This window comes from Oscarella lobularis, chromosome 9 (assembly GCF_947507565.1).
Source record: "Oscarella lobularis chromosome 9, ooOscLobu1.1, whole genome shotgun sequence".
Lineage (NCBI taxonomy): Eukaryota > Metazoa > Porifera > Homoscleromorpha > Homosclerophorida > Oscarellidae > Oscarella > Oscarella lobularis.
The window spans coordinates 2,018,992-2,031,213 of record NC_089183.1 but is presented as its reverse complement, the minus strand read 5'-3'; the positions used below and the strand labels follow the sequence as shown (position 1 = coordinate 2,031,213).

The window sequence follows — 12,222 nt, the reverse complement described above, 5'->3', positions numbered from 1 at the left end:
GCGTCCTAGAAGTACACCAGCTGATATTACGCGAAACTGCCATAGGAAAGGCAATAAACTTAGCTGGGTAAAGTCAGAAATCCAAAAGCAAACGTGAAAGCATGTTGAAACGCTTCAACACGCTTGCGCTTCTTGGAGCGCTCTTGATCTTCTTGATCGTCGCCGTCGCTGTCGCCGCCACCCGCGCCAGCCTCATCCTCATAACCGCAGGCACCCAATTCGCCAAACTCATCATTGCCCAAAAAACCGACGACGGGAACGCCGGGAAAGAGCGCTCGCATCGAGTGCAAAGGATCCGACGACGATCCGGGTACGACGTCGTCTCGTCGCCCGACGGAAATACACGCAAAACACGCGGCGGATCGAAGCGTCGACGCGCCACCACCCAAATCTCGACGAACTCTCGCCATCAAGTCTCGAACGTCTCGAACGTCGCGTGACACCACGGTAGCGGACCGAAAACCGACTCCTCCGAGTGCCAATCCGAGACGAGACGAATTAGGATAAGGAATCTCCGTCGCACCGACGTAGCAGCGACTACTCCCTATGACCGTACCGCCGACGAGAGCGCTAGATAGTGCGTTACCATGACGACGACGAAAACGAAGAATTCCGCGATAGAAGGGCTGACTGATACCGGGTGAGTGTTGACTTTCGCAGGACGTCAAGCAGAGAACGAGACGTGAAGACTCGTAATCGATGACGCCACCGGGGAATAAATTCACGACTTCCTGCTCGGGTCTTTGGCGGCTCCGGTCGTTGCTACTAGCAAAGAGACTGCGAATCGCGTTCTCGGTGAATTTTTCCGGACTCTCGAATACGTTCAAGCCGAGCAGTTGAACGGACATATTATTTAATCGAGGAATGACGAGCGTCGTCACGACGACCGGTTGTTTATCGTCCGACTCGAAAACGCGTCCGTCTTTGCCGATGACGCCTACGCGTTCGTTGTCGCAGAACATTGCTATGCAATTTGATGGTATTCTACGACAAAATGACGTCACTACGTCGACGTCATAGTCATCGTCGTTCTGCGAAATGAATAGTAGGAGAGCTGCTGGTGCGCGTTGGAGCGTGTCGATGTGAGAAGCGACGTCGAGTAGGCATTCGGCGTACGTCGAACGCGCTGTAAAGTGGGTCGAGAACGCTCTGACGGCGTTTGACGTCACGCGTCGAGCCGTTTCGCGCCATAGGCGATTGACGCAACTCGCTCTGGCGAGCGTGCGAGCGTTGCAATGACGGAAAATTTCGTAAAGGACGACGGGAAGGTCGAGAGGCGATGCAGAAGCGGAGGAAGTCATCGTGATAGCGCGCGCGTCGTCGTCGTGGGAAGGACGAGTCTCTCGTCTCGCTCCTTTGGGCGACCATAGGAGTCGAGGCTGCGGTGACAACGACTGAGGGGCTACTTTCACAGCACACGACAGCGTCAGTTTTCGTGAGAATGCTTCCGAATTGAAATTGGCGATAGAAGCGATGACTAGATGAATAAGTCGCAACGCTATGTGCGCCGAAGGGTATGAGGGAACGCTGTGCAGTCAATGCAGGACAATTATTACACGTGGTTCCAGCGATGCAAAAAGTGTCCTGAAAAATGGCGAACGGCTCTACAACTCTTCTTTCTAGTCGTTCTACTCGGCGTCCTAGCCGCCGTTCTCTACGTCATCGATCGACTGAGAAATAGTCGCGACGATCTGATGGATCAAATCAGCTCCGCTTTGAAAATTATCGTCGGTTTTGTTCAGGTTATGTCCGCCGTGTTCGACGTTCTCTCCTACGTGCCCTGGCCACGCGCTCTCCTATCGATTGGACATTTTATGAAGCTACTCGAACTGAATATAATCGCCGTCGCGACGCCGACGTGTCTGAACAAGAACCTTCGATTCAACGCTCTGATGATTCCAATATTTAAATTCGCGTGTCAACTCGCTTTGCTCCTGTCGATCTGGGCCTACTACAAGGCGCGACGCCGCTACGTTATTTTGTGTAGTCGAGATCGAGACGCTGTCGAGACGAAGATCTCCAAGTCGAGAACGTCGCGTATGAGAAACAGTTGGTGGATATTATTTATTAGTTATCCGTCGACGGCTGCTTCTATAATGGCGACGTTTCCCTATAAAGACTGGACATGTATGAAAGTGTGTCTGAGAGAATCGATTTCGACTTCCAATGGAACGGAAAATAGCGAAGACTGCAGGTGGCTACTAAAGGAGGACTATAGTGTCGTGTGCAATTATTCGATGTCCACTGCCTTGTGGATCCTTTGCTGGGCACTGTTAGCGTATGTTATTATACTGTCTGCCCTACTTTTTGTTGGGTTAGAGGTTCGACGGCGTAAGACGCTTCCTGACGCGATTTTGAAGAAGTACGCGTTCGTTAGCGATTTCGTGAAGAGCCTTCGATTTCTCGACAGTAATTACAAAAGCGAATATTGGTATTGGGAAGTGGTGGAAATTGGACGAAAATTCTTTCTCACCGTTGGCATGGGTTTCTTTGGACGTCAAAGTCATTCGGGAATTGCACTGGCCATGTTACTCGCTACTCTATTCCTCGTTCTGCACGCCCAGTTGAAACCCATCAAGCGTAGTTTTGGACATTGGCTGCAGCTAATCGCTCTCGGCGTTATTTCCATTAATCTAATGATGGAGACCCTGGTTCTGCTCTCGTTTACTGATGAAGAAGATCCTGGTTACAATAGTCTCGTTGATCAGAAGGCCTTTAGTGCTATCGTTATTGCTGCCAATAGCGTCTTTCTTCTCTTCGTTGCAGGTAAATTGTGTTAATTATAATTATTTAGGATTCTTGACTATGTTTTCAGGGCGGGTTTTGACTGTTATTGTTACACTGGGGAAAACGTTCGTCAAGTCTGAACGTTGGAAAAATCAGCGCCTTTGTTCGTTCAAGAAGGCGAGGGCCTATAATAGTGACGGGGAACGTTCGGGACTTCTCAATTCATCGTAGTTTAGGATCTGTGCTATTTTTTCAATCCTCATAGTTTTGTTCTACTGGAACAATGCTTTGCTGGAATTGTTTATTTTACAGGAGAGCATCATCTTCATGCGGTTGACTCTAGGCGACGGAACACACCACTCTCCTGGACCCACTCGCGGCACAAGGCAGCTGAAATTTCATCATCCTCGCGTGCGGTGGGAGATCGTGCCACACATCAGCGCAGCCTCTCCCCCCTCCCGCGCGCAACTCATTTCGGCTACGAGCACCGAAAGAAGCATAAATTATTCTCTCTAACAGTCTGACTGGATTGGTTAGGTGACGTAAAAGTGCTCTCATTCATGCGCGCGGAGTGAATTGAACCGAAATTAATGATAAAGATAATGCGACGCTCGTGAGCGTCGACACTTCCTATATTCTCTAAAAAAGTATGAAATGAAAAAGTAGAAACTGGCGGGTGAGCATGGTGGGCGAGAAATCAATGACTGTCCTTTTTGAGCAACGATACGGGTTCACTTAGCCACACTTGCAGTGTTCTCGCCAGGAATAGTGAAGTGGGTGGCGCGCGCGCGCGCGCGCGCGAAATTTTTTTAACCACGCCCACTTTTTTACTCGACCACACCCACTTATGGCATATTAATTAATTCTATTCGATGGTTAATTACACTTTCTAGTCGCCTTTTACCTAAAACAGTTTCTACGTGAGTGGCGCAGAACACTAAATTTTGTTAACCAGGTGGTGCAAATAACAACCGGGTGGCGCAGTACCACTCGGTAAACGTCTAGCGAGAACACTGCACACTTGGACGTCCAAAAGAAATAAACGTCGAGAAATCCCGGCGTGTTTGGGACTGTTTATACGCATGCATTCAAGCGCAACATAAGAAGCAATCAAATACTACAGGCGGCCTTAATTGAAGAGGAAAGTTGCATGGAACTAGGAGCACGGCCTAGCTTATTAGATCACAAGGCTGATTGGCTGCTTCATGCATCGGCTCGTCTGGCTGACGCCAAAGAACAACGCTGATAGATAAGATTCGCTTACGCTTTTATCTGAGGATCGATCGAGGGGCGTGGCCCCTCTCATGCACGAATTAAGGCGCGATCGTCATTTCGAGTAAAGGAACTGCGGTACCGTTATATCGCGTTGGTTGCGTAGCTAGCTATATGCCTACACGACGAAGCGCCTTTATCGACGTATGCCATGCCAACGCCTACCTGCCTTGTAGAAAGAGAAGTTGGGCTTGTCTACGATGGCGTAAGGCAAAGGATGGCTTAGGTAGACGGAGATGCCCACGGAGAATCGAAGAATCAGCCGTTACGCTATACGCCAAGCAAAAAAGATCCCCGATGCTCCGAAAGTGCACTAAAAAGTCATAAAAATTTTCCTCTCCGCATTTGTTGCATATCTTGTAAAGTAAAGTGTGCTGCAGCTCTTTCGCTTCGCGTTCTAATTGTAGAACACAGTTGCAAAACAATTGGACATTACCAGCGGCTCTGGTGTCAGTTCGTGCACGTTGCGTTTGAAAATAGTCTGAACTGCCTTTATTATGACATACTTTGTTTTTCCGGCGCTCCTAGCTAGATGCCGAAAAACCGCGCCGCTGCAAGTTAATGTACACGTCTATGCCTGTGCGGCGGACGACGATCGCAGCCAGCGTTCTATTCATCTTTGGCAGTCAGCAACTCAACTGCCTCATTCAAAACTGCAGCACTTACAGCAGTGATCATCGACGGTGACCGTTCTTTATACTTTAGGAAAAGAATTGTGGCAAATAGCGTGGTATTGCCTATCCAAACGCTAGTTTAAACTTGATGGTCAATTACGAGAGGTTGCACCTATTTCAAGTTTTTCCTGAACAAAATGCAAGTTTGCAAACTTCAAACAATACATTTCCAATCACGAGATATACGGGTCTGCTTCTCTCATGCAAATTACTACGGCGATGAGTACCTCAGATCAGATTCTTAGCGCTCTTAGGCGTGAAGAGAACGTAACATACAAAAATTTCGTTTACCGAATACGAACTGTCGGCCACATGAAAGACAATGATCGGTAAGTAAGTACTACTTACGTACGTACGCAGGTCGAAGGCTTAGCGTGGCCCTGATTGTTTCCTAGCTGGTATTGTGCAGACCGGTCTAACGATAAAGATGCTGTCCTCTGTATAGAAGGTGATAAAGAGGCTATTTTGGAAAGTGATAGCCTTCCGTTTGACGTTTCAAGCCTGACTGAAGTATCGGCCTTAAGTATTGATTGTGCCGCTGCACGAAATATTTCACTAGCAAGTATGGACGGCATTACACGAGTTCAAATAGGCCGAATGAAGAAGGCCAGTCGGTATTGCTACTCTCTACCACTTCTGCCTTCACGTCTAGAGGAACTATGTTTAATCCTTTTTCACGAACATGACATTATAGGTGCAGTGGAGTCGCAAACAGAACTACGCTCTCTAACCATTAGAAGAAATATACTCAACAACTATGCAGCACTGTTCGCTCCAATACGAAACAGCGGATTCGAGAGTAAGCCTCAAGAAAAGTGGTTGAACTTAGAATCACTAACTTTGCATTCGTGCGGTCTGAAACACTTTCCCTTGCAAATCAGTGAACTAAAAGACCAAAAGAGACTAGATTTGAATTCAAACAGTGAATTAAAATGTCTTCCTGAAGACATAGGGACGAAAATACAGAACCTGGAAGAACTCATGTTGTGGGGGTGTGGTCTACAACAACTTCCAAGTAGTTTGAGTAACCTAACTGCACTGAAGAAGCTTCATTTGAGTGGAAACAGTGAATTGAAAAGTCTTCCTGAAGATTTAGGGACGAAACTACACAACCTTGAAGAACTCGACTTGCGGGAGTGTGGTCTACTACAAATTCCAAGTAGTTTGAGTAATCTAACTGCCATAAAAAGGCTTGATTTAAGTAGAAACAGTAATTTAAAAATTCTTCCCAAAGATATAGGGACGAAACTACAGAAACTGGAAGAACTCGACTTGCGGGGGTGTGATCTACAACAACTTCCAATTAGTTTGAGTAACCTGACTGCCCTGAAGAAGCTTGATTTGAGTGGAAACAGTGAATTGAAAAGTCTTCCTGAAAACATGGGGTCAAAACTACAGAACCTGGAAGTACTCATCTTGTGGGGGTGTGGTCTACAACAACTTCCAATTAGTTTGAGCAACCTGACTGTCCTGAAGAAGCTTGATTTAAGTGGAAACAGTAAATTGAAATGTCTTCCTGGAGATATAGGGGAAAAACTACAGAACCTGGAAGTACTCATCCTGTGGGGGTGTGGTCTTCAACAACTTCCAATTAGTATGAGTAGCCTAACTGCCCTGAAGATGCTTGATTTGAGCAGCAACAGTGCATTGAAAAATCTTCCTGGAGATATAGGGGCAAAACTACAGAACCTGGAGAAACTCGACTTGCGGTGGTGTGATCTACAACAACTTCCAAGTAGTTTGAGTAACCTAACTGCACTGAAGAAGCTTCATTTGAGTAGAAACTGTGAATTGAAAAGTCTTCCTGAAGATATAGGGACGAAACTACAGAACCTGGAAGAACTCGACTTGCGTGAGTGTGATCTACAGCAACTTCCAAGTAGTTTGAGTAACCTAACTGCCCTGAAGAAGCTTGATTTGAGACGAAACAGTAAATTGAAAAGTCTTCCTGAAAATATAGGGACGAAACTACAGAACCTGGAGGAACTCGACTTGCAGTGGTGTGGTCTACAACAACTTCCAAGTAGTTTGAGTAACCTAACTGCACTGAAGAAGCTTCATTTGAGTGGAAACAGTGAACTAAAAAGTCTTCCTGAAGATATAGGGACGAAACTACAGAACCTGGAAGAACTCGACTTGCCTGGTTGTGGTCTACAACAACTTCCAAGTAGTTTGAGTAACGTAACTGCCCTGAAGAAGCTTGATTTGAGACGAAACAGTAAATTGAAAAGTCTTCCTGAAAATATAGGGACGAAACTACAGAACCTGGAGGAACTCGATTTGCAGTGGTGTGGTCTACAACAACTTCAAAGTAGTTTGAGTAACCTAACTGCACTGAAGAAGCTTCATTTGAGTGGAAACAGTGAACTAAAAAGTCTTCCTGAAGATATAGGGACGAAACTACAGAACCTGGAAGAACTCGACTTGCGGAGGTGTGGTCTACTTCAACTTCCAATTAGTTTGAGTGACCTAACTGCCCTGAAGAGCCTTGATTTGAGTGGAAACAGTGAATTGAAATATCTTCCTGAAGCTATGTTGCAAAAGCTAAAGAATCTAAAAGAACTCGATCTGCAGGATTGCGGTCTAGATAAATTACCATCGAGTTTGGGAGTGCTGGAAAGTCTGAATGTGACGGGTTGCTTACTGACACGTTTGCCTTTGTCAATTGGAAAATTAATGTACTTGAAATGCGTAGGGAATCCTATAACGTTTCCACCGATTGGAGTTTGGAAGCAAGGATTAGCTTCAATACGAGCATACTTTTCCTCTGAAATACTGACCTCGTCAAGACGATTAAAGATTGTTGTTTTAGGTGAGAGTTGTTCAGGAAAAACGAGCTTATTTCAAACTATGCTGCGCAACGCATCATTTTGCACGTGTCTCGAAGAGAGAACTATAGGTGTGGAAGAGTATGAGTTGACGTTGACTGACAAGCGTGCCAAAATTATTGATTGCGGCGGGCAAAGGTGTTATCTTTTAACTAATCAATTGTTCGTCAGCGAAAATGGCTTGGTCGTCATTGTAGTCGATGTTCAGCGTTATAAGCTGACGGAGGCAAGCTTTCACGAGCATATAGGAAAGTATCTACAGGTTGTGTACGAGCGGAATGAGAATTGCTATGTCGTTTGCGTTTTCACAAAAGTGGATCTTTTTACAAAATGGGATCGTTTGTCTAACGCTTGGAATCCTAGACGGTATCAAGAAGAGTTCACTCGCCAAATAAAGAAATTCAGAGACAATCGAAAAGCAATTATTAAAGAGATGATTTTGTGGGATGGAGAGAAAGCTGCGTTTATCAAGAAACAGAATGTACGCGTTGAGAATAGTGTCGTTTTTACTTCAGCTAAAGACGTGGAAACTACTGCAAAGTTTAGAGATTTCATTGATAAACTCACTGACAACGAGAAGCTATTTCCAAGTGCTGGAGACATTGTTCCCGAAACATGGTACAATTTTGAGGAAAGAGTTGAAAGAGAATGCAGACTCTCTAATAATGGCCTATCTGCGTTGAAAGTGGATTTTTTAAACAGATTAGGTGGTCAGTTTGATTTGTCCAAAGAAGAAGTTTTGATCGTTCTAAGGTACTACCATCAAGTTGGCACTATATTGTATTTTGATCAATCTCGCTTGAGTGATGTTGTTTTCGGGTCGAGCAAAAGAATTGTCGATGCGCTGAAGCTAATTTTTCGCCACGATTACGCCGTATTGGAGCACGAAAGTGGAACAACGGAAATTAGTCCCGAACGATTCATCGTAGATAAAGAGGAGCTGTCTAGTAATGCAACTCTGTCAATTCCATTGCTAAAAGCTCTTTTACGTGGTCAAAATCTTGACGCGGAAAGCGTCAATATTTTTGTCAAAATGTTGTTATCGTTCGATTTTGCCTACGTGAAGGGCAAATATGGATTGCCTAATGAACACGGTGATAATGAAGCGTATGACATCGTTGATCATTTGGAGAAAGCCGACGCATCCCTCTTAGTGCCTTGGTTACTTAATCAAGGTTACCCTCGCGAGGTAGAAGAAAACTTTCCCGCAGATTGCCCAAAAGGTTGCATTGAAGTGACACTTTCGTACTCTTTTGCTTTCACTCTTCCTCTGGGAATTTTTCAACTATTTTCTGCGCGATGTCACCAGATCAGCCAACTAATTCGCCATTGGAATAATGGATTTACGCTATCGTATGGTCCGATCAAAGCTAAATTTACGTGCGAAGAACTTGCGACTAACGCAGCAATCCTTTGCAAATGCCGCACACCGAAATCACGCAATGCATTAGATCGACTGTTTCACGTGTTCTGGAGATGCATTGTTCAGCTGCAAACGCTATTGAAAATATTTCCGGGAAGTTTGTATAGCATTTTCCTTAACTACTTTGACGGCGACACTGGAATGAAGAAGCAACGGGTCCAAATATTATCAAAAGATTGGCACCTAAGAACCCTTGTTGCCGCCAAACCTAGAAAACTTCAGGAATGCAGCAACAGTGTTAGACGAGGTATAAACAGATCATTGGGTTAAAATATTGTTCTACTCTTCTCTACAGTTCTGAAATCATATGAGCGACGACTAGACAAAATATTTCCTGATGCGTGCGGAAGTCGTGTCACGTTACAAGATGCGAAATCGGTTGCAAGGGAAGTGAGTCGGTGTTGCTCTACAAAAAAGCAAATTAGGGACCTTGCTGTCATCCTGGACGTCAGATGTCCTAGCCTGGTAGCAGACGAAGTTGACGCAAGTCAAGTGCTTCAATTGCTAAAGGAATGGCTGAAGAACTCTGAAGAAAACGCTGTTGTTGCTGTTTTTACTGACGCCTTACAAGACTGTGATTTAGGCAAAGCAATTAGAAACTGTTTTGGTGAATTAGGGAAGGACACTCTACTCCAATCGCTTGAAACGTTAGAGTCTTCTCGAATTTGTAAGTTTAAACAACGAGGAAGGATCATGTTTTATCTGCTTTGTTTATAGATGTCACTTCTTCATTTAGTGACGAGTTCCTTGATACTCCGATGACCTCGCTAGAAAGATTCAGAGCGGCCCAACGCATTCGAGCAAAATGGCGTAATGTCGGGAGAATTCTGGAACCGAAACCTTTTACACATAATGAAATTCATGCGTTTGGAGAGCAACGCAACGATAGCGAGCGTGCTGTGGAGATGCTGGAGGCGTGGGCAAGCAAGTTCGGCAATAAAGCAACCCGCAGGCATTTTATCAATGCTATGAACGACCCTGACGTAGGCTACTCAAATGAAGTACCCGAAATTTTTCCAAGTAAGTTTCTTGTTGTGTTGCGCGCTTGCTAAGCATCTTAGCACTCCTTTTAGGCTCACACTGACTCTTTGCGTATTAAGAGTCATCAATTGCGCACATAGTATTATAGTATGGCAGCCACACTGCATGGCACTCTCTGATTCATCGTCTCAAATATGATATTCGTTAATTAGAGTTCGTCTACTAAACCTTTTTTTATTAGTATCGTTTAGTCGCTTCACGATGCCTTCATTTTTTGTTCAACTTATTTGTTAGAATTTTTCTTTTAGAACAGTCAGAGGGAGGATAGGGTTTCCTGACTACTTGGCATTTATATCCTTTTACTGTACTCTCTTTTATCGCTATTCTATCGTTATACAAGCGGTAACACTAGTTGATGGAAAGTTGCGGTTTGCTTGAGAACGAGAACGCCGTAATGATTCGTCTCTCCCTCGATCCCTCCAACTCAGCTTGACTTCACGCAATACTGTGAAGCTACAGTACACGTCTCGCACGTTTTGAGCGAATGAGTGGTACTGTACACGAATGGGTCACAAATCTGACATCTTGGGGTTGTTCCTTGAGAATAATTTTTGCTACGGAATCCATAGATCCCAAGCTGACTTACTGTATGGGGGGCTACGATAATTAGTCAAGAAATAGGACCAGGTGCGTGCAATGTCTGCTGAAGAAGTACGGCAAAGAAATACAGCCCGAGGAGTATCTCAAGAAACTTTTTTGAGGAGTTGGAAAGACCGTACAACAGGCATATGATTCGAAGAAATCCAAGGCACGGGGCCGACCAGGAATCTTTTAGAAAGCTTGGTTACTGAATACGCGTCAGCTAAGAGCGAGAATTCAGAATCTTCTAATAATCATTGGAGAGGCACTGCTTCAAGCAAAGAAGATGGCGGCAGTTCTACTAGACGAGAAAGACATACATGTAGAAAACATAAGATCTTCTGAAGTGGTGGTGAGCATTGAGTGATGGCGTCTGTCTTATTGACGGAAAAATTTAACTGTGCTATAAAGATCGAGGGGCCGGCTTCAGATGAAAGCGACAGAAGGCCCGACCGGCAAATTGATCGAGGAGACGCCACTAAAAGCATTTGTTCTAGAAAGCTCCGTGACATTCTCGTGAGTAAAGGAACTGCGCGGTACCGTTACATAGAACGTCGGGCGTTTCTCACTTGTTTGCGTAGCGACATGCAGGACGAGAAAGACCGCGAAAACGGGTCTGATCAACGCCTATACCTACCTGTAATGTCGAAAAAGAAGATTGCGCTCGTCTAGGACGTAGGATGGCTTCGCTAAACGGAGATGCCTACGGAGAATCCGTTATTCGTGAAGCAAAAGGGATCCCGGATGCACACAAACCAGGCCATTACCTTCTAGTTAGCCTAATAGCTTTTCCGTTGCTTGAGAGGTACCTCTTCCGCAGCAAAACTACCCATTCGATTTTCAGACATGTGCCTGAAGGACGCTGCCCATTCAGAATAAAAAAAGACAAGGAGTTTGTTTCTTTGTACCAGTATTCTTTTTCTCATGCAGAGGGAGGAAGAAGAAAAAACCCACCCAACGACATGCATCTTCTCCTAATCGCTGTCAGATCTACAGAATTACACATCTCCGCGAATCCAACTTCGCCTCCCATTCGTCCAGAACTAGAAAGAAGGATAAGAACTCAGCCTGAATACAAGATAGATGTCTAGGTACATTTGTTCAGTTTTCCGAGAAACTCGTCTGCTGTAGCCATTTCTAAAAATAGACAAGCTACAACAAAATAATTTTCATTCACATCATCATACTTTGTTCCATTTCCCACAAAGACGTGTACAAATTTTTGAACGGTACCAAAAAGAATACAAGACGGCCTTTTTGCCAAAGATCAACAAAAAAAAAGTCTCCCTCTGGAAGATTGCTCAGACAGCTAACGAATTCCCTGCACGCCTTTTCGAATCCGGCCTCTGTCCCGTTCAGAAAAACCGCGGCAAAGACGCTCTCGACGTTTGTTGGAAATAGAGAGTGATTCGATGAAAAAGCGTGATCGATTGCCGTGGCATTCTTCTCCCACAGCAATTCGGTCGTGTGGACTCGAATATCTCGGCGAAAAAGTAGTTGTGCGCTGGAATAGAAATCATTTCAATTCGTTCTGGATTTACGCTTTTGCACGACCAAAACTTCGTATCGCGCGACTTGAAAAGACCAATGCGAGTCCTTCGGTCAGTTAGGAGGCAAATAGCCGGCTCAATTTCGCCTATTTTATTAATTGCGAATAATACAATTATTCTCTCAATGA

The 12,222-nt window shown here is 44.9% G+C and overlaps 1 protein-coding gene across 1 annotated transcript; it reads left to right on the top strand.

Annotated features, from left to right (window-relative positions):
- The first annotated feature begins 4,945 nt into the window (after window positions 1-4,945).
- LOC136191230 (malignant fibrous histiocytoma-amplified sequence 1 homolog) lies at window positions 4,946-10,316 on the top strand. The gene is made up of 5 exons (XM_065979538.1): window positions 4,946-5,002; window positions 5,069-9,171; window positions 9,220-9,591; window positions 9,642-9,944; window positions 9,998-10,316. The coding sequence occupies exons 1-5, from the start codon at window positions 4,986-4,988 to the stop codon at window positions 10,006-10,008; spliced, it is 4,806 nt and encodes a 1,601-aa protein (XP_065835610.1). The 5' UTR covers window positions 4,946-4,985; the 3' UTR covers window positions 10,009-10,316.
- The last annotated feature ends 1,906 nt before the right edge of the window (window positions 10,317-12,222 follow it).